The sequence below is a fragment of the Doryrhamphus excisus genome, chromosome 4 (genome assembly GCF_030265055.1).
Source record: "Doryrhamphus excisus isolate RoL2022-K1 chromosome 4, RoL_Dexc_1.0, whole genome shotgun sequence".
In the NCBI taxonomy this organism is placed as follows: Eukaryota; Metazoa; Chordata; class Actinopteri; order Syngnathiformes; family Syngnathidae; genus Doryrhamphus; species Doryrhamphus excisus.
In genome coordinates this window covers 15,988,823-16,009,931 of record NC_080469.1, presented here as the reverse complement: position 1 = coordinate 16,009,931, position 21,109 = coordinate 15,988,823, and the positions used below count along the sequence as shown (strand labels likewise).

At 42.7% G+C, this 21,109-nt stretch overlaps 2 protein-coding genes across 6 annotated transcripts; both read left to right on the top strand.

Annotated features, from left to right (window-relative positions):
• Positions 1 to 97: 97 nt before the first annotated feature.
• Positions 98 to 12,381, top strand: spef2 (sperm flagellar 2). Of its 5 annotated transcripts, XM_058071276.1 has the most exons (38): positions 98 to 421; positions 565 to 614; positions 809 to 911; positions 975 to 1,227; positions 1,957 to 2,118; positions 2,329 to 2,469; positions 2,647 to 2,723; positions 2,798 to 2,993; positions 3,321 to 3,509; positions 3,621 to 3,808; positions 3,889 to 4,036; positions 4,106 to 4,316; positions 4,381 to 4,451; positions 4,884 to 4,941; positions 5,017 to 5,042; positions 5,134 to 5,237; positions 5,313 to 5,554; positions 6,272 to 6,329; positions 6,405 to 6,565; positions 6,672 to 6,827; positions 7,054 to 7,175; positions 7,262 to 7,389; positions 8,118 to 8,256; positions 8,327 to 8,464; positions 8,560 to 8,682; positions 8,753 to 8,812; positions 8,901 to 9,042; positions 9,142 to 9,276; positions 9,342 to 9,480; positions 9,582 to 9,654; positions 9,889 to 10,045; positions 10,121 to 10,215; positions 10,369 to 10,551; positions 10,620 to 10,688; positions 10,771 to 10,941; positions 11,028 to 11,225; positions 11,347 to 11,469; positions 12,275 to 12,381. In XM_058071276.1, the coding sequence occupies exons 3-38, from the start codon at positions 877 to 879 to the stop codon at positions 12,308 to 12,310; spliced, it is 4,707 nt and encodes a 1,568-aa protein (XP_057927259.1). In that variant the 5' UTR covers positions 98 to 421; positions 565 to 614; positions 809 to 876; the 3' UTR covers positions 12,311 to 12,381. The 5 variants fall into 5 exon arrangements, with proteins under 5 accessions (XP_057927259.1, XP_057927258.1, XP_057927257.1 ...); XM_058071275.1 differs by lacking the exon at positions 565 to 614 and having other exon boundaries at positions 2,044 to 2,118; XM_058071274.1 differs by lacking the exon at positions 565 to 614 and having other exon boundaries at positions 9,342 to 9,447.
• Positions 12,382 to 12,541: 160 nt separating this feature from the next.
• On the top strand, positions 12,542 to 20,648 carry LOC131128428 (UDP-glucuronosyltransferase 3A1-like). Its single transcript, XM_058071278.1, has 11 exons — positions 12,542 to 13,132; positions 13,403 to 13,493; positions 13,747 to 13,848; positions 18,033 to 18,153; positions 18,257 to 18,420; positions 18,487 to 18,651; positions 18,861 to 19,069; positions 19,174 to 19,319; positions 19,394 to 19,479; positions 19,637 to 19,856; positions 19,926 to 20,648. Exons 2-11 carry the CDS (start codon positions 13,412 to 13,414, stop codon positions 20,191 to 20,193), a joined length of 1,563 nt encoding a protein of 520 aa, XP_057927261.1. The 5' UTR covers positions 12,542 to 13,132; positions 13,403 to 13,411; the 3' UTR covers positions 20,194 to 20,648.
• The last annotated feature ends 461 nt before the right edge of the window (positions 20,649 to 21,109 follow it).

Here is a 21,109-nt window from a genome sequence, read left to right as displayed (position 1 = left end):
ACAACCTACAACCACGTTTGAAAACACGTTGCCACGGCAACGACACCATCACCATGTTTTATTTGTTTTTCCGTTTTGTTTTTCAGCCAACAAGCTTCGTTAGCCATGACAACTGTAACAATTCATAGTGTGAAGCAGCTCTGTTTTACCCAGAGGGGCCACGTCGTGACGAATCTGCGAATCCGTAGCACAAACTAATGCCTTGACTGACATGGAAACTTGCCAGGGAAACCGGTTTCCATGGAGCCCCGCCTCGAAACGTTTGTTTACATCCCATCTACCACTAGTGTCCACTAGTGTGGCGTTCGAAAAGTAGCAGTAATGGTACATTTATTAGATTAAAGTCAACAAAAAGAAACAAATATGTCGGATATATTGTGCCAGTGGCTGAACGAGGAGCTTCGGCTGTCAAAAGTTGTCGGTATGTGTATGTTTATCTTAGCTAATTTAGGCTAACGCTAATTGCTTAGTGACGCAGCAATTTTGCAAAGCTAGCCCCCGGAGGGCTAAGGCTATTCCATATATTTTATTCATCATAACAGTTAACATTATTTTTCCCGACAGTTCGTTGCGGGGATGCTGAGAGGCATGCATTTGAGACTATAGGTGTCAATGTGAGTGTGAAAGGTTGTTTGTCTATTGTCTATATATGTTTATCTGTGACTGACGGTGACCAGTCCAGAGTCGACCTCTTGGCCCAAAAGCTATCCACCAACCTAACCTAATTTGAACCTAATTGTTTAGAAAATGAATTGATGTAAATATTACTATTATACTATGAGACGTATTTGCATGTGTGCCCTTTCAGAACCAAATACCTTTGCTAAGGATTTCTCAAGTGGTTACCTCATCGGTGAAGTTCTCCAAAAATATGGGATGATTAAGGATGTCAGCGTGTTCACAAAGACAGAGTAAGTTGGTACATTTTCTGTCAGTTGTATCGTCTTGTAATCATTCCGAATATGCATCCACAGCACCTCCATGTCCAAACTGAACAATTTCACTCACCTGGAACCAACTCTCCACCTACTGGGCATCTCCTTCAACCTGACCACAGCTCAAGGGCTGATGCAGGAGAAGGTGGGTGTTGCCACTCATCTGCTCTATCAGCTCTACGTCTCACTGGAAAAGAAGAGGAAGTCCGAGATGAGCAAGGCAACCATGGAAATTATGCAGCCTGTGGCCATCAATACCCTGCAGACAAAAGATCACCAAGTCTTCTCAGATGTAAGTGTGGACAAGCGACCGGGCCAGACATGAGGTTGTAATAATACCCTAAAATATACATAGTATCCCACAAAAGTACAACGCTGCACTCATATTTTATTCATTGATTGATTTTCTACGGCTTTTCCTCACGGGGGTCGCGGGGGGGCTGGAGCCTATCCCAGCTGTCTTCGGGCAAGAGGCGGGGTACACCCTGGACTGGTCGCCAGCCAATCACAGATCACATATAGACAAACAACCATTTACACTCATACCTATGGACAATTTGGAGTCGCCAATTAACCTAGCATGTTTTTGGAATGTGGGAGGAATCATATTTTATTAAACATGTTATTAAATATTAATAATAATAATAATAATAATACATTTTATTTAAAAGCGCCTTTCAGGACACCCAAGGTCGCTGTACAGGAGATAAAAAACACCAATATAAAATACAAGATAAAAGACAACAAACAATAAATAAGAGCATACAATACATATTGTCAAGGGGAGATGCGGTATAAAGGGAACCAGTAGTCAGTAAACCGTTTGTATAGTAGTACATATTTACCATTGTTATCATGAGGTTGAGGTTTTCCCAAAGGGGTGATGCTCAGCAGAGTGTACACTGACTACTCTTAAGTGCATCCTATTGTTCTTGAGAAGATATACTCTAATAATGCTGAATGTGAGGTCTGGTACTGACCTTGGTCAGATACTGTACATATATGTGGTTCTTTCATACAGCGATTCTCACATGCTATGGTAAAACATGAAGCACAAATGAAGTTGCAGAAAATTAGTCAACACTACACTAACAAGAAACGCTCTCAGATGGATGACAAGTCAGCCCAGAAGAAGAGTCAACACAGAGTCCAGGATGAGAAGAGAGGGATTCACATGAGGAAGGTACTAAAAGAAGCATACATACATTACCATATATGCATGCGTGGCCATTTATTGTGCATTGTCATCAACAACATCAGTATGAATAGAGCAAAACAAAATCTAAAAAAAACTTGTGACATTTGTCAACCTACCTCATCATTTTACAGTATTTGCTTAACAATGTAATTGTATATCACACATTGTTGGCATATAACTCTGTATATGTTGCAGTTTAGTCGTCCAAAGTACAGTGACATCGTCCTGATGCAAAACCAGACCACTGATGGTCAGGTGCCCAAGCCGCCTCCTTATTCTTCACTGGTCAACCTGAAGAGACAGAAGCAGCATCATCGCACAGAGCAACAAGCACAGGTTATGATCAAGCTTGTCAGATTCTAGGACCAGTTTGTACTGCAAGTACTTGAAACAGATTTTTTAGACTGTATGCAGCTGGCTCAAGATTTAATTCAAAATGAAACATGTACAATTATCCCTCACTCTATCGCTGTCTTTCAAAAATAAAACAAAGGCGTGTGTCTGTCCCTGCAGATAGTCCAGAGTGAAATTGCCCAGTTTGAGACAAACAGGAAGAAGCTGGCCACTTCAGGCTTTGCTTCCTCTTCCGGGTGAGATAAATATCAATTCGCTCTCACACATATATGCTCTGACCACATATACATAACCTTCTCACTCTTCCTAGCGGTCTGGATGCTTCACTGGGGAGCAGCACTCAAGGCTGCGGTGAAGGTGGAAATGAGCTGATGCTCCAGTCCAACAGCAAGTACATTCAGGACATCCGCCAGAGGTTGCAGGAGAATGAAGCAGCTTCTGAGCAGCGAGAGAAGAGACGAAACAGATGCCTGATAGAGCAACTCAAGGCCCACGAAGCTCAAGAGGTAGGTGGTGTAAGCTCCAAGGCATAGTTACCCAACTGAAGGTGGTGTAAATCACAATATGGGGGAGGGGAACTATGGTGCTTGTGTTATTAACACCAATTAGTACAATACATTGTTGTTGTTTTTTGTCTAATTTAATTTTGGCCCAAAAAATGAGCTTCAAGCCGCAAATGGCCCCTGGGCCAGAGTTTGGACACCACTGATATATATTGACAGCTGAGGTCAGACATACTGTAACTACAATGTGACACCTCTCTAATAAGGCATATAAATGAATCTCATCATACATTTCTGGACTACTGATACATAATTATTTGTCCCCTGCAGGAGAGAAGGCGAGAAGAGCAGCTGGTGAGATATCTGACCGGCCAGACTCTGCAAGAGAAGCGTTTGGCAGTGCAGCTCCTCCAGATGCGCAAGCAGAAGGATGCGTTCCGGCAGAACCGCCTGCTGAAAGAGCAGCAGTTCCAGCAACAGAGGGAGAAGGAATTCCGGGAAGCCCTGGAAAGGGAGGCGGTGAGTGGTGACATATCTCTTTACCTGGGGGGGGACAGAGCCTTCTCTGTTGCCGCCCCTTCCCTTTGGAACTCAGTTCCGCCACACAACCTGCTGACTTTTGTCCTTAAGGCCCTGACCAGACAGGCTCAGCTGGACTGTGCCGAAGAGATTCGCCTAGAGCTTGAATTCTGCAAGAAGATGGCTGAGGAGTGTGCACAGAATAGATCCAAGAAGCATTTTGAGAGGTGCAAAGAGATTTTGGAGCAGATTGTGGACTTGGCGACCAAAGTTGGAGAATATCGCCTGCTCACTGCAAAGTATGTAAATTGCTTGCATCATAAATGCTCTCAGAGACCCAAGGATGCTTTATATTAAGACCAAGCTGTGTATTTTCCAGTTTAATTCCAGCAAAGCTGATGCATGAATGGAAGGAATTGCTGTTAAATGGCCTGCCTCTGTATGATCAGCCACGACCCACATCACCAGACCCTGTAGAGCTTCAGAAACAGGAGATACTCAACAACCAGGACTATGACGAATACAGTGTAAGTTACAGATACATGTATGCGAAGTAATTGAAGCTCACAATGTATTGACTTTTTACTGTGTGTTAGAACATGGTAGGAGAGTGGACTTGGCCGGAGGAAGCCGGGGAGACATGTTCACCGCCGGGCCCCAACATGATTCTCAAACATGTGCTCTTGGTACTGAGGAGCACGACCTTACCACCAGGCCCATCATTGTGTTCTACCTATAAGATAAAGGCGTGTGTCTTGGGCAAGTTTTGCTCTGGCAAGACCACATGCCTGAAGAAGATTGCTGAAGGTATATAATATCCTCGCTCATGCTAATGTTTTATCTAAGTGAGCCTGTTGTTTTCTTGTTGTAGAGCTGCACATATTTGTCCTATCCGTGGACACACTAGTAAAAGAAGCTTTGACTGCTTATAAGAACAGAGAGGTGAGGTAAACTGATACTTGAGGTTAGAATCTCAACAATCTTCTTCTCACCAACTACCCTCATGTCCTCCTTCACTACATCCATAAACCTCTTTGGTCTTCCGCGACGCCTCCTACCTGACAGCTTTAAACGCAGCATCCTTCTACCAATATATTTACCATCTCTCCTCTGGACATGTCCGAACCATCTCAGTTTGGCCTCTGTGACTCTAACATGTAATGTCCTTCCGATGTACTTGTTCCTGATCCTATCCATCCTGGTCACTCCCAGTGAGAACCTCAGCATCCTCATCCCTGCTACCTCCAGTTCTGCTTCCTGTCTTTTCCTTGGTGGCACTGTCTCTAGACCAAACAACATGGCTGGTCTCACCATAGTTTTGTATACCTTTTTTTCATTTCATTCATCAATAACTCGATTTAAACACATTTACAGGTCACAGAAGAAATGGAAGACGCAGAGATTAAAATATCCCCCAGAGTGCTCAAATATGGTGGGTTTCCTGAATATGTTCATAATGCTGTAATATATGCTTTGTGTCATTGGTATGTATGTCATTTTTTTCAAGGTCTAGAGGAAATAACGGACACAAACGTGAGCGAAATTGCTAAGCATCTAGTTTTCTTTTCGTTGCCAATCTGCACATTTCTCCTGACTTCCAGTGCTCCCTGTTTTTGTATGCCAGTTGTCAACCCGTGCCTTACTGGGAAAAGTTGCTGGAACAGAGCTGAGCAAAGGCAGTGTTATACCTGATGAACTATTGGTGGACATTTTGGTGGAGGCTATAAGGTATTACTGCTTGATATACTGTAAACGATAGAGCGTAAACCCATACAAGCTATACATCTTTCATATTATCACCAGGCTGGTTCCACCTGAGTCAGGCTGGATCCTGGATGGCTTTCCAGTCAACATTGACCAGGCCTATTTATTAGAGACAGCCCTTTATTCTCTGGATATGGAGAATGACATCATGTGCAGAAAGACAGACCTCCTCCTGGATCCGAATCCGCCGACACCCCCACCCCCGCCTCCGGTACTGGACTTGGCATTAGTGCTGAATATTCCTGATCCTATTGTGGCCAAGCGGGCTATCAATCACACTGGTACATGAAACTAATTTGTTTGTCTTTAAGTAAGGTCAATGATCATTTTAATGTGTGGTGTTTCATGAAAATGTGTACAGTCATTCATTTATTCACACATACATTGAGCGAAACCCTTTTCCCCCTTTTGGAAATGTATTCTCCCAACTTAAGGTTCATAAAGGCATAGTTCATTCATAGTTGATTAGTGTAATTAGATTTCATTGAGCATTTATTGTGAATTATATTTTTGTTCTATAGATATCTTGTCTATCACTATCAATCGAGAATACATCCAGAATGCTGCTGCTCGAGTCCTGACTAAAACCAGGAAATATGACCATATTAGTCCAGACCCTATAGACCCTAAAATAATGCTCCTTGTGAACACGTCATTTCATGGTCTCGCGCCAAAGTACATTACAGCCACATAAACCATCCAGGGCTCTGTGGGTGCCCAGAGTCAGGACTAAACACGGTGAGGCTGCCAAAATCTGGAAGAGTCTTCCAGAAGATCTTTAAATCCAGGCTGAAAACGGTTCTATTCAACTATGCATATGACAACATGCACTCCTCATTTTTATTTATTATTATTATTTATTATTTATGGAATTCTATGAAATGATTTGATGTTTTTGTAGAATGCTTTTATGGACTGATTTTACCCTTCTTTTCCGTAAAGTACTTTGAATTACCTAATTGTGCTTGATAAATAAACTTTCCTTGCCTTGCCAATAGATAGACGCCCTGACGCTACTGCGGACAAAAAACTGTATGTGGGACAGATTCCACACAGGTAATATAATTTAATGCCATACCTTAATTGTGTTATTTACTGTTACTGTATCGGCTTGCATCATTTCACTTTTAGGATCGCAACCTTTCAGGACAACTGGCCCAAACTTCAGGAATGGTTTGAGAGCGATGGGAAGAAAAATATATTGATGAAGGTAAATGCAGATGTACAGAAAGAAGACCTTTACAAGACTGTGAAGAAGATCCTACAGAAGACTATCGTGAAAAAACAGGAAGGTAAATGCACTGATAACACGTATTTATCTCTGCCTTTTTTAGTCGTAGTGCCTTCTTGGAAATGAACCTGTTCTTGTATTTTTTTTATTTGCACCAACTCTTACAGCGTTGGAAACAACAGTACCTGTGGAGACCTCCCGTCCTGTTACACCCGTGCAGGTAGAACAAACACGGACCGTCTCAAATGAAGAGGTCAAAATGGAAGAGTCAGAATCAAACCATACAGAGGACAGAGATAAAGCCCACCCTGGATCTCCGACAGGTGCTACTTCCCTGCTATAGCTTCCTACTACAGTGTTAGATATGACTATTTCATAGTTAACTGGAAAGTGACTTATCTAATGGATATGTTTGTCTGCCAAATTTTAATTCAAGTTGTTTTATCACGTGATTTTGTTGTAAGACTTCATGACCGACTAGCTTTCAGTTAATGCAATGAGCATGAATGTTATTGTGGAAATGAATGGAGCCCTCTGGTCACTCCACAGAAGGAAACGAGGTGTCTGCTGACGCATCACCTGAAGAGGAGTTGCAAGAAGCCCCTCCTGTTTCTTCCTCACCTGGCCCGGGTTCTACCGGTTGGGTCTACGTGGATGAGCCGGTGCCCTTGGTAGGAAACGACAACTCTGTTGAGTGTTAGAATTAGTATTGTTCTTTTAGGAGATAACTTTGTAATGTAACCTAATTTATCTTTAGGATAAATCTGAATATCTGTGTCAGCAATGGGAAGCGGTGTGTGATTCCTATGTGAGCAGTGTGAAGTCTGTAATGGAAGAGCTCCGCTTGGAACGCACTATTATTGATCATCACTTATATGACGTCAGGTAAATTGTGTTTGCATATGACACTTACTTCAAACCTACAGAGATCTTTTATTCTGTGTATATTTTGAAACAGTTAGTGGAAGGTGAAATGAATATTTGTTATTGTTATTCATTCATTTTCTACCGCTTATCCTCACGAGGCTCGCGGGGGTGCTGGAGCCTATCACAGCTGTCTTCGGGCGAGAGGCGGGGTACACCCTGGACTGGTCACCAGCCAATCACAGGACACATATAGACAAACAACCATTCACACTCACATTCATACCTATGGACAATTTGGAGTCGTCAATTTATCTAGCATGTTTTTGGAATGTGGGAGGAAATCGGAATAACAGGAGAAATCCTGGGAGAACATGCAAACTCCACAAAGAGATGGCCAAGGGTGGAATTGAACTCAGGTCTCATAGCTGTGAGGCCTACGCGCTAACCACTCGACCACCGTGCAGCCATTCTATCATCGTAACTGTTGCAATATTGAATGGAAATTGGGAACAGAACAGTACACTTGGATTGCCGATATTGGAACACATTACATAGTTATATAGTTACTTTTGCCACAAAAGTGACAATGCAAAGCACAGCGTTTTTGACCAAACATAGCCACTCAAGTCTGAATTCAGGTCACAGAAAATTGGCAGAATCCTATATAAACAATCCACCCAAATCCCCACTCCTTCAGTCACTGCCCAACAGCTGCTGATGAATGTTTCCTTAAACTATGACACCAGAGAGGAGTTCAGGCAGTACCTGGAGCGACCAGACCTGAAGCAGGAATTAGTCTCTCAGTGGCAGAAGGACTACAACAGCATCCCTGACGATCTGAGGCAAAACGAGGAGACCAAAGCAGAGCTAAATCATCGTCTTGATGTGAGACAAAAAAAAACCCAGATCATTTACGTAGTGCAAAAATGTGTTAACATGGATGATTGGTAAGTAGGACCTGCGAGAACATTTGTGGGACATTGTTGAAACGCACAAGGAAGACGACGAGACTCAACGGGCTGTTCTCATAGGAGAGAAGTGGTTAGAGGATCATGCCATAGTCCTTGTCAACCATCATTTAAGACTCATACAGGTAACACTGATATATACTGTAGGTAACCAGCTGGCTGTTATATTAAGATATCACTGTTGTCCCAAAGATTTATGTGGAATGTTTGTGTTGCATAGGTGGAAATGAGCCGCTTTCAGAACACCCGAAATGTTCTGAGAGACTACTATCTGAATTCGGGTCAACAGGATCTCATTGACTGCATCACTTTCCTGGAAAATCCAGATATGGGACCTGCAAGGGTATTTACCTCAAATCTAATTTCCTTACCCCGCCCAGTTCAGATAATGCTCATCTTTCTGTTTGCCCAAGGAATTACCTGAGATCCTGATCTTCAAACAAGAAGAGGCCTTTGCCACCATATCTAAAATGGTAATGCCGTGTGTCTCTTATAGAATGTGTGAACATTTCTATGGGAGGCTACTTACCACACTGCCTTGTGTCTACTACATTTGACTAGGTGTCAACAGAACCTCTGCAGGTGGACCTGAGGGCAAGAGAGTTGGAACCAATCCAAGAGAAGGACAAGGACAAGGAGAAAGATAAGGACAAGGATAAGGAAAAGGACAAAGAAAAGGACAAGTCAAACAAAAAGAATAAAGGGAAGGAGTGAATGTTCCTGCATGTCAGCAATGTACACTTTTGCATGTATTCTACCTTATCGTCTATTGTATGCAGTATTCTACCTCTTGTCTCTCCAGTGTCCCCATCTCCCCCTCCTGCATCCAGCCCTACACCAGCTGTTGAGGCCTCCAATGTGGAGAAGACCCCCGGAGCCGTCAGACAAGTCAAAAACAAAATAATCAAAGAATACACAGCTGCACTCAAACATGAAGGTACTGCGTGACGCTTTCTACTGTATGTCCTTCCGTACTTTCCGTACACATTGTGTGTTTTCCAGAGAATGCAGCAAAGACTCGGATGAAGCTTGTGAAGGGCCACGGCCTGGCATTGGTGAACTCTCTGAACAGCAGAGCTGAACAGATCTTTAGTGACATGCAGGACTGGTTAGAGGCACATTATGTTGCTCAAATGAATAGGTCAGTATCGGGCATTGCATGGTTTCTGAACATGGAAGGTGACAATAAGTCAAAAGATTTTTTTCTCTATAATACAATGGAACGTGTATCTTTTCCTATAGTATTGACCAACTCACAGAGGTGGTGCGGCACTATATAGAGAGTGCTCTTCAGCTTGAGAATGAGTTAGTGCTGGCAAGTAGCATCATATTTTTCTCTTCTTTTTTGTTTGATTTGAAGTTGGACAAAAGTAAACATATGCTAGTATTTGCCAGGTGTTACAAATACACAGGGCTGATATGTAAATGTATTCAATTGTATGTTCCAATATCAAGATTATCAAGGTTAACTTTATTGGTTTGCTGGTTGGTTTTATTTGTAGATGTTGCTACACATCTTGGCTTTTTATAATAATCTTGATTTCTGCAGGAAAGTATTGATTTCTATTTCAACGGAGACACACAATTAGTGCCGAGTCCACCGAGACAACCGAGTCCACTGGCCTCAGAGCAAGTGACACCATCCATGTTGACCATTGTTCAGCTGGAGTCACTCTACAGTTCTTTTTGTATCGAGGCTCCATCAGGTACACAACAACCAAAAAGGGCAGTATTGGTGTTCATCTAGTCATTATTTTCAATTTTTGATCTGTTGTTTTTAGGCTTTATATCCAGTTCTGACTTCTTCCGTCTGATCAATGACATAGTCCCTTATAACACTCTACCTGAACCCTGGGTCAACATTACTGAAACACAGGTATACCATATAGACACCCAGCAGCCACAATATTACACATCTATTGAGCTGTAATTTAAATGTAGCTAAAATAAGGTAACCTAAATATGAGGGAATTTAATTGTGTAGACTTATTGCAGAATCCTTACAACACATTTCCTCTCTTATTTGTAGCTGAACGAGATCATTTCTCTGCTCATGAACGAGTCTAAGCAGATAGACTGGCGCAAATTTCTGCTCAGTGCTGCTCTCCCATGGCCGTTTCCATCCCTTACATCCCTGTTGGGTGCGCGCCAGCTTTTCAAGGCAGCAGATGCTAAAGCGACAGGGTATATACGTGAGGAAGAATATCTGCAGGTCGGTCTCAAGTTTCCATTCTGTGTCTTTGTTACACAAGCTGAAGCGGTTGTGTCTTGTAACACCAGACAGAGTTGTGGTTTCCCAGTGTAGACGCCTGTGAGCTTTCACGTGATCGCCTTGCTAAGCTACGTAAGGTAATGCCTCTTCAGTGTCTGTCAAGTATTGTCATGACAAAAGTACCTTATTTTTAAAAGTTTTTGTCTTCTTCCTACGTAGTTCTTCTTCCAGCTGTTTGCGGACCACGTATACACCCCGCCTCGTCTGGACTACATGTCCATGCTCCTTTACTTCACCTGTGACCCAGACCACAAGCAGGGCTTCATCAGAGCGCTGAGTTTAATGACAGGACTTCATCTCAAGTACCCATCGCCCGGTCCTCTTGTCATGGTGAATTCATTAGTGTGTGGACAAAAAGCAGGCACTCATCAATCAAATGTTCAACAGATGATTGGATGACAATGAATTGTTTGCAGTCTGAGACCAGACCAGAAGAAACCAAGGAGGACATGGAGGAGCAGGAGGAGGCAGAGGAGGAAGAAGAAGAAGACCTTTTGGAGGAGCAGCAAATATCCATCCCTACTCTCCTTTATGTCTTGTTCCCTGAAGTGAGCAATATAAAATGTGACGCCATGCTTCCCCAAAGCTGCCTGAACCAGAAGGAGAACAAAGAGGTAATTCTCCTACATTTGGTTCATATAGCAACAAAAGTTGCCGGTTTCAATTGGAGCAGGTCTTTACCGTGCAATGTGACATGAAATACAACTCATCTTATCATTCTCTGCTGCCCTCTAGCATCTTGTGCAGATATTTGCAGATCTGGGCTACAGTCCAGAAGATTGCGTCCCTTTTTCTGTCCTCTTGAAGCATTCAACATTTCAGAACCTGATAGAGAACACGGACAATTACCTGTTTGTCGTAAGTCCTCGTCATACTATATTTTGTATCAGTCACAGACTCCTCTCATCTTTCTGTTTAGCTCCATGGAGGTAGGGTTTGTGTGGCACAGTGAGTCTCCCATCAAGCAACACAATACAATTGCGGCCTTCCTGACTCCCCCAAAAACTGATTTTCTGGAGCATATTTTGTAGGGTATTCTCATTCCAGACTCTCTCAACTCAAAATGTATTACTTTTCCCTTTATTCACCATCTGAACAAGGATTTTTTGGCTTGTCTCTTATACTTAGCCGCAAATGGATTCCACTTTCCCTTGTATAATTTCGCCATATTAGCTGCCTGGTGGAATCGTTCTGCATTCACTTGTCCACAGTTCAATGGAAAGAAATCTAGATGGGAATGCAAAAAGTGTATCTTCAGTGACATATTGCAGCCAAAGGCTTTGTAGGACTTCATGAGGCTTGCCACCAGCTGCTTATAATTATCTGTCATGTTGTTATTTCCAAGAAACTCTTGACGCAAAAGTCAAATTCTGCCACCGTTCATGAAATTTCGCTGCATGCATTTTATCCACATCCAAGAGAGAGATTTCTGCAAATAAAGACAAAACATTTTAAGTAAAAACTCTACCCATATTAAAATGAATGTATTGGAATGTGCGGACTGGTTTTCAGATAGAACTGGTTGCTTGTAGGGACACTCTATGTTCTGATAAACGTAAAATTTTATTGTTACTTAAGGAAGCACAATTATTTTGGACCCCCCCCCCCCCCCCCCCCCCCCCCCCACCCCAAGTTTTTACGTCTATGTTTTGCTCTCTTTCAGAACATCCATAATGTGCTTCAGGCCCATCAGCTATGAGTGACTCTACAGTCTCCTAATTGATGACACATTTACCATCTTCTCGATCATCATTAAAAAAACAGGAGAGATTAGATCTGTTGTGCTTGTTTTTCCAATATATATATATTATTTTGTTTGTATTGAGTCATGACTAATATATGTAGACCTGCAGGAAAGTGGTGATGCGATGCAAACCTGACTGTGCAAACATCAGCCATGATGGAGCTGACGCATTCCGACTTGTGTCCTTTTTCCTGAAACCCTCCAGCAGTTTTTCTGATTCACTTGTTTTTCTAATGACCCCTTTGCCACAGAGGAGCATCGGTTTGCGTCCACAATGAGTGCATTGTCCAGGATAACCTACATGTCAAGCCTCACTTGCTAGCGGCGACCTTCCGGAGCACCCGCTACCCTATTGTAGCTCATTTAGCCCGGATGTGCTGTCCTACCTACTTCTGCGTCCCTTCCAGTCAATCCAATAATCAGCAAGACAAATATTTAGTTATTATTTTAAGCAAATATTAGCCACTAAATGACATTGCTTTGAGAAAAAAACGGAAGTACTGTCGTTGGAATGACACAATATTGCTATGATTTTGCCTTTAATGAACATTCCAATTTGCCCAGTTTGATTCAAGAAGTGCTTTGGGGGACCCTGAGCCCCCCCTTAGCTGCCGCCCCTCCTCCTGGTCCCTCCCTTTCATTAACACTGCAGGTCCAACGCTGGTCAACGTGACTTTTGGAGAAAAGTGTAGACACTCATCTGTCATGTGGACAGAACCATGCACACAGACCTTCGTGGCGCCTCCTGAATGACAAGGACAGAACCAACACCTTAAGGTTGGAGCTTTTCCATTATTTACATTACTCCCAAGCACAGCCAGTTAACCTCATACCTTGTAGATGCCTTCTCCTATCAGCTTGAGTGTCAAAAAGATTTTTTTTTTTTCTTGTTGGTGCCTGACTGCCACAGTTATCTGCAGTAGGATCCAGTCAAAACATTTCTGTGAATTTTAAAAAGCCAGAACTATAGCAACTGTTTTGCACAAGAACGCTTTGGTTGCAGTTTATTTTTGAACTGGAAGACTATTTACGGGACTTTGGCTGCAGATCAACATCATGGGGCTAGTGGTTTGGATGTGCTCGCTGCTGGCTCTCCCACTGCTCCAGTCTGCCAAGATCCTGACTGTCTGCCTAATTGGTGAGTAGCGGAGCGGTCATTTTTTCCTCTGTAAAACTGTCACTCAGAAGAATAGAATTACACAGTACAACACAGCAACTGAATTCAGCAACATATCCATTTATAAATCTGCAATCTGAGGATTATAATGCTCATTTGTGATTGACACTGTTATTAAAATATGTTTATTGTTTACTGAGAGTAGCTATTTTGCTGTAGAGCAGATTTTCCAGAAGAGTCCCCAGCTATGCTGACATTGTGGTCTTCCCAACAGGAGGAAGCCACTACTTGCTGTTTGATGAGATCTCTCACAACTTCCATTTACATGGCCATGAGGTCCGCATGCTCTTACAACTGGGCAACCCTGTAGTCACAGGTACACACCCTCAAAACCATTAAGAGGTCCTTTTCAATATCCTTACTCATTTGTGTCCAAACCATATGCAATGAATCGTGACAACATGACAACTCATCATTATCTCAACTACCCGAGCATGAAGTCAACAATAAATCCACAAGATATAATGACAACATAAAAAATAATAAAAATAAAAAACCCTCCTAGAAATATGCTTACATTTCTACATCAAAGTTTCTATTGACTCAGTATATAAGGTACTCGTGAAAATGTTACTATGCTAATGTTAGTACGTTAGCAATGATAATGTTAGCATGCAAACAGCATGATAGTGTTAGTGTGTAATGAAAATGTGTGAAGACGATACTATGCTAAAGTTAGCATGCCAACACAATTGAACAAAGTGTTTTCATGATGTCAACTTATCCAAACGGCTAAGAATGGTACTATGCTAAAATTAGAATGATAACATGCAAACGTTAGCATACAAAACCTAGCATGATAGTGCTAAGTGTCTGCGTATGTTAATACTCAGATAAAATAAAATGTCAGAAAATGCTGCTATGCTAAATGCTAGCATGCTCACACAAAACATCCATCCAACCATCCATTTTCCCAGCGGTCTTCGGGCAAGAGACGGGGTACACCCTGGACTGGTCGCCAGCCAACCTCAGCTAACATTATGCATATATATGTTAGCTATATATATATATATATATATATATGTGTGTGTGAGTTCCGCCCAGAATTCCTCAAGGCGTGGAAGTCGGGAACAGTACCTTTGGATTGGCAGACCGGGGTGGTGGTCCCCCTTTTCTAGAAGGGTGACCGGAGGGTGTGTTCCAACTACAGGGGGATCACACTCCTCAGCCTCCCTGGGAAAGTCTATTCCAGGGTGCTGGAGAGAAGGGTACGACCGTTGGTCGAACCTCTGTTACAAGAGGTCCAATGCTGTTTTCGTCCTGGTCGTGGAACACTGGACCAGCTCTACACCCTCACGAGGGTGCTTGAGGGTGCATGGGAGTTTGCCCAACCAGTCTACATGTGCTTTGTGGATCTGGAAAAGGCATTCGACCGTGTCCCTCGTGGTGTCCTTGGGGGGTGCTCCGGGAGTACGGGATTGGTGGCGCGCTACTACGTGCTATCCGGTCCTTGTACAAACGGGGCAGGAGTCTGGTTCGCATTGCCAGTAGTAAGTCGAGCCTGTTTCCGGTAAACGTTGGCCTCCGCCAAGGTTGCCCTTTGTCACCGATTCTGTTCACAATTTTCATGGAAAGAATTTCTAGGCGCAGCCAAGGTGTTGAGGGAGTCCCGTTCGGGGGCCTTAGAATCTCATCTCTGCTATTTGCAGATGATGTGGTGCTTATGGCCTCTTCGGGCTGTGACCTTCAGCGTTTACTGGGACGGTTTGCATCTGACTGTGAAGTGTCTGGGATGAGACTCAGTACCTCCAAGTATCTCGGGGTCTTGTTCACGAGTGAGGGAAAGTGGGAGCGTGAGGTCGACAGACGGCGCAGCTTCGGCAGTAATGCGGTCACTGTACCGGACCGTCGTGGTGAAAAGAGAGCTGAGCCGGAGGGCAAAACTCTCAATTTACCGGTCGATCTATGTTCCCACCCTCACCTATGGTCATGAGCTTTGGGTCATGACCGAAAGAATGAAATCGCGGATACAGGCGGCTGAAATGAGTTTCCTCCGTAGGGTAGCTGGACTCACCCTAAGAGATGAGGGTGAGGAGCTCAGTCATCCGGGAGGGGCTCAGAGTGGAGCCGCTTCTCCTCCACATTGAGAGGAGTCAGTTGAGGTGGCTCGGGCATCTAATCCGGATGCCTTCCGGACGCCTTCCTGGTGAGGTGTTCTGGGCATGCCCAGCCGGGAAAAGGCCCCGAGCAGACCTAGGACACGCTGGAGGGATTATGTCTCACAGCTGGCCTGGGAACGCCTTGGTGTCCTCCCGGTGGAGCTGGAGGAGCTGGCCGGGGACCGGGAAGTCTGGGCTTCCCTACTAAGACTGCTGCCCCCACGACCCGGACCCGGATAAGCAGAGGAAAATGGATGGATGGATATATATATATATATGTATATATATGTATGTGTATATATATGTATATATATGTATGTGTATACAGTGAAGAAAATAAGTATTTGAACACCCTGCTATTTTGCTATTTCTCCCACTTAGAAATCATGGAGGGGTCTGAAATTTTCATCATAGGTGCATGTCCACTGTGAGAGAGATAAACTAAAAAGAAAAATCCAGAAATCACAATGCATGATTTTTTAACAATTTATTTGTGTGATACAGCTGCTAATAAGTATTTGAACACCTGAGAAAATGAATGTTAATATTTGGTACAGTAGCCTTTGTTTGCTATTACAGAGGTCAAACGTTTCCTGTAGTTTTTCACCAGGTTTGCACACACTGCAGGAGGGATCTTGGCCCACTCCTCCACACAGATCTTCTCTAGATCAGTCAGGTTTCTGGGCTGTCGCTGAGAAACACGGAGTTTGAGCTCCCTCCAAAGATTTTCGATTGGGTTCAGGTCTGGAGACTGGCTGGGCCATGCTAGAACCTTGATATGCTTCTTACGGAGCCACTCCTTGGTTTTCCTGGCTGTGTGCTTCGGGTCGTTGTCGTGTTGGAAGACCCAGCCACGACCCATCTTCAATGCTCTGACAGAGGGAAGGAGGTTGTTCCCCAAAATCTCACAATACACGGCCCCAGTCATCCTCTCTTTAATGCAGTGCACTCGTCCTGTCCCATGTGCAGAAAAACACCCCCAAAGCATGATGCTACCACCCCCATGCTTCACAGTAGGGATGGTGTTCTTCGGATTGTACTCTTCATTCTTCTTCCTCCAAACACGCTTATTGGAATTATGACCAAAAAGTTCTATTTTGGTCTCATCTGACCATAAAACTTTCTCCCATGACTCCTCTGTATCATCCAAATGGTCATATGCAAACTTAAGACGGGCCTTGACATGTGCTGGTTTAAGCAGGGGAACCTTTCGTGCCATGCATGATTTCACATCATGACGTCTTAGTGTATTACCTACAGTAACCTTGGAAACGGTGGTCCCAGCTCTTTTCAGGTCATTGACCAAGTCCTGTCGTGTAGTTCTGGGCTGATTCCTCACCTTTCTTAGAATCATTGAGACCCCACGAGGTGATATCTTGCATGGGGCTCCACTCCGATTGAGATTGACCGTCATGTTTAGCTTCTTCCATTTTCTAATGATAGCTCCAACAGTGGACCTTTTTTCACCAAGCTGCTTGGTAATTGCTCCGTAGCCCTTTCCAGCCTTGTGGAGGTGTACAATTTTGTCTCTGGTGTCTTTGGACAGCTCTTTGGTCTTCGCCATGTTACAAGTTAAAGTCTTACTGATTGTATGGGGTGGACAGGTGTCTTTATGCAGCTAACGACCTCAAACAGGTGCATCTGATTCAGGATGATACATGGAGTGCAGGTGGACTTCTAATGGGCAGACAAACAGGTCTTTCAGGGTCAGAATTCTAGATGATACACAGGTGTTCAAATACTTATTTGCAGCTGTATCACACAAATAAATTGTTAAAAAATCATGCATTGTGATTTCTGGATTTTTCTTTTTAGTTTATCTCTCTCACAGTGGACATGCACCTACGATGAAAATTTCAGACCCCTCCATGATTTCTAAGTGGGAGAAATAGCAAAATAGCAGGGTGTTCAAATACTTATTTTCTTCACTGTATATATATGTATATGTATGTATGTGTGTGTGTGTATATATATATATATATATATATATACATGCAAAATTTTACTGCATGCTTTTTTAGTAGTCCCGCCATTGGGTGAACATTCACAAAAATGACAAATTGAAAGCCAGTAGTCCAAATTGAGATCTTAAGATACAGGATCATATCAGTTATTAGTTTATGCTACGATAAATGTGGGATTTTTAAAATAGCCATTTTCAATTCATGGTCTTTTGTCGCTAGGAACAAATGCCTTTTTTTGTGTAACTTTGCCATGTTAGGCTAATTCAATCAACGAATGACAATTCAAGTTTTTTAAATTTTATTTTTAATATCACTCATATTCATTCATATTCACATTCAATACTGCTAAAATGGATGAAATGTAAAAAAGGGTTAAAGTCACATACACTATTGTTTCTTTTATTATCCTTTTAATATGACATTATCTCTGGCTTTAGGTTTGTCCTATGCAGGCCGCAATGACAGCTACAAGACCAGCACTTGGTCCTTAGGAGAAGAATACATTAAACAATACAACGGCTGGTTCTTGGAGCAACAAGCTCAGTTTTTACTGGGACGGTACTTCACTGAGAACCTTATTCCATTTATATTATGGACTTGTAGACATGACCCAACACATTTTGTTGTCATCTTATTGTACTCCATCATCTCTCACGAACAGGGATAGCTTGAATGGCTTCTTGAACTTCATGGGGCACCTTTCCTATCAGTGTGATCACCTCTTGGGAGACGGAGAGCTAATGAGATTCCTACAGCGGGAGCAATACGACATGGCCATCGTGGATGCCTTTAACCCCTGCTCCTTCATCATAGCACACAAACTTGGTACCAGCACGTCACAAAGTTTTTTATTATTAGATCTGCGATTTCATTCTGCTTTACCTCTTCTAGATCTCCCCTCCATCGCCTTCTATCCTGGCACTCTGAACGGTCCTCTGTCCATCACAATCCCCTCCTCAGTGTCCTCAGTGCCAGTTTGCAGCTCCCAGCTGTCCGACCACATGGACCTCTGGGGGCGGGCAAAGAATGTTTTCTACTCACTCGTAGGTGCAATAGGTAAGAACAATTCTCCAAGGACTTATTCCATCGTAAAACCTTTTTTTCTTGAATCTTTTACTAAGTTTCTGCTATCTGGTTTTTAGACATTAACAAGAAGGATACCAAATAATATATTATGTAGAAAATCCTATGTATATGCAAACACTAGAAAAGTACAGTGTTCCAATTGTAACGGTACCCCCAAATGTTCCACTTCCCATGCAAAGGCCAGCAAATGGTCTGGTCTATGTTCAAGGATGTAGCTGACCGCCACCTTGACTCAGGCTCTCCCCCTGGTGGTCTGCACGAGTTCCACCAAAATGCTGAGCTGTGGGCCTTCAACACCGACTTCTCCTTGGAGTTCCCCCAGCCTCTTCCACCTTACACTGTGCTGGTGGGGGGTCTCCTCAATATGGTGGCCCAGCCTCTGGATCAGGTGAATTCTCCATTCAAATGTGTAACTTCAATATTGGATCAGGTGAATTCCACATTCTAATGTGTAACTTCAATATTTTAGCCAACTCTTAACTTCTGTTGAAGGATCTTGACTTGTGGGTGTCCGGCTTTGGAGAGGCAGGTTTCATTGTTGTGACTCTGGGGTCAATGGTCTCCTCTGTCTCTGTGGACCGACTCCTGGTGGAGCTGGTGGGGGGCTTCTCCATGATCCCTCAGGGCGTCATCTGGCGGTATAAGCGTGTAGCCGTAGTCCATGAGTCTAATAGGCAACATACGTACATTCTTAGGCCTGGTTTGTTTGCAGGTACGACCATGAGTGTTGGCCACCTCACCTGAGCAAACCTTCCAATCTTCGCCTTGTGGACTGGCTGCCGCTCAATGACTTGCTAGGTTTTTATTCATGCATCACATTGTACTATATGTGTATATACAGTCTGGTGTACAGTACATCTTGTCACTGTCAGAGAGGGATTTTTTAGAATTACTTTGCATCATATTGGGTATTATTGAGAGTATTACATTTTGTGGTATAAATCTTCCCTCCCAGGACATAAAAACATGCGTCTCTTCATTACCCACGGAGGTCAGAACAGTCTTCTCCAGGCAGTGTACCATGCTGTTCCTGTGTTGGGCATCCCTCTGTTTGGAGATCAGTTTGACAACGTGGTGAGGGCTCAAGCAAAGGGTTTGGGTCTCTCCATCGGTCCCACAGAGATCACAAGCGAGCTGCTCAGCTCCACCGTTCAAACAATCATCCAGGACGCCAGGTGGGTGGACTGTCACAGATGATAGGTGTGATCCATGTAGAGATGTCTCACTACGCTCCCTTTTTCTAGCTTCAAGTCTGCAGCTCTGTCCCTCAGCAGCATCCATAGATCACATCCCGTTCCCCCAGCACTCCGACTGGTGCGGTGGGTGGAGCACATCCTGCGTAGCGGAGGTGGAGCTCACCTAAGGCCGTCCTCACTGCAGCAGCCATGGTACCAGAGGTACCTGCTGGACCTGCTTCTGCTTCTCTTCATCAGCCTCGCCGGGCCCGTCCTTCTCTGCTGGCTTTTCTGCAAGAGCAAGACAAGCAAAGATGAAGGCAAGAAAATTCAATAGTAGCACACTTAGGTTGATAAGTCACTTCTATGCTTATTACGTGTGAAGATGTTCAATGTCAGTGATTAATAAATGACTTAGACACTCCTAGAGATATGTTTTACAGTCATTGCACCCCATTTGACTGCATATCAATCACAGGATATAGATGTAAGAGAGCCACATAGAGACTCATGAAAAGATATTTTGTACAGCAACTCATGTCCATATGCCAAGAAGTTATATACTATATATTTCAAGAAATAACTGCATCAAAAACTTTCACTTTTCACATTTTTTTTGTTCATTTACCAGATATTTCAAAATTGTTCTTGTAATATTATGACTTTATTCACATATTTAGATTTTTTTCCTTTTTCCCAACCCAATTTCTCAAAAACTCCAACTTTATTTTGTTTTGTTTATCATATTATGACTAACTAAAAAAATCTTTGATATTTCAACTCTATGCTACTAAGACTACATTATTTTTCCTCATTGTATTGTTATTCTTGGAAAATTATAACTTTTAAAAATTAAATTACAACTTCTTTTTAAATATTTTGATGTTATTTTCATGAAGTTACAACTTTTTTTTTCATTGTTTTTTTTCTCCCATTTTCTTCTTCTCGTAATTATGACTTTAGTAGCAAAATATTTTGACTTTATTATGTTATTATATACATTACATTACAACATTTTCTGTAACAGGATTTTGCAAAAATGAAAACTTTATTGTTGTTTTGTTTTTCTTATTACAACTATAAAACAATGTCTTTCTTTAATATATCCACTTCATGCTACTAAAATATTTTTTTATTATTATAAAGTTTTCAAAAATTTAAACTTTGTTTAATTTTCATAATATTACAACTTTAAAACAATGTACAATTTTTTAACTTCATGCTACTAAAATGGTGGTATTTTTTCTCATAAA

What these genes read in the sequence shown, in the direction of transcription:
- spef2 (XM_058071272.1), top strand. Translation starts at nt 364, where the DNA reads ATGTCGGATATATTGTGCCAGTGGCTGAACGAGGAGCTTCGGCTGTCA. An exon ending in AGGACTATGACGAATACAGT is followed by an intron (nt 4,037 to 4,105) that starts GTAAGTTACAGA and finishes ACTGTGTGTTAG; the next exon opens with AACATGGTAGGAGAGTGGAC. An exon ending in GTGGGACAGATTCCACACAG is followed by an intron (nt 6,330 to 6,404) that starts GTAATATAATTT and finishes TTTCACTTTTAG; the next exon opens with GATCGCAACCTTTCAGGACA.
- LOC131128428 (XM_058071278.1), top strand. Translation starts at nt 13,412, where the DNA reads ATGGGGCTAGTGGTTTGGATGTGCTCGCTGCTGGCTCTCCCACTGCTC. An exon ending in CTCACTCGTAGGTGCAATAG is followed by an intron (nt 18,652 to 18,860) that starts GTAAGAACAATT and finishes TCCCATGCAAAG; the next exon opens with GCCAGCAAATGGTCTGGTCT. An exon ending in GCCGCTCAATGACTTGCTAG is followed by an intron (nt 19,480 to 19,636) that starts GTTTTTATTCAT and finishes CTTCCCTCCCAG; the next exon opens with GACATAAAAACATGCGTCTC.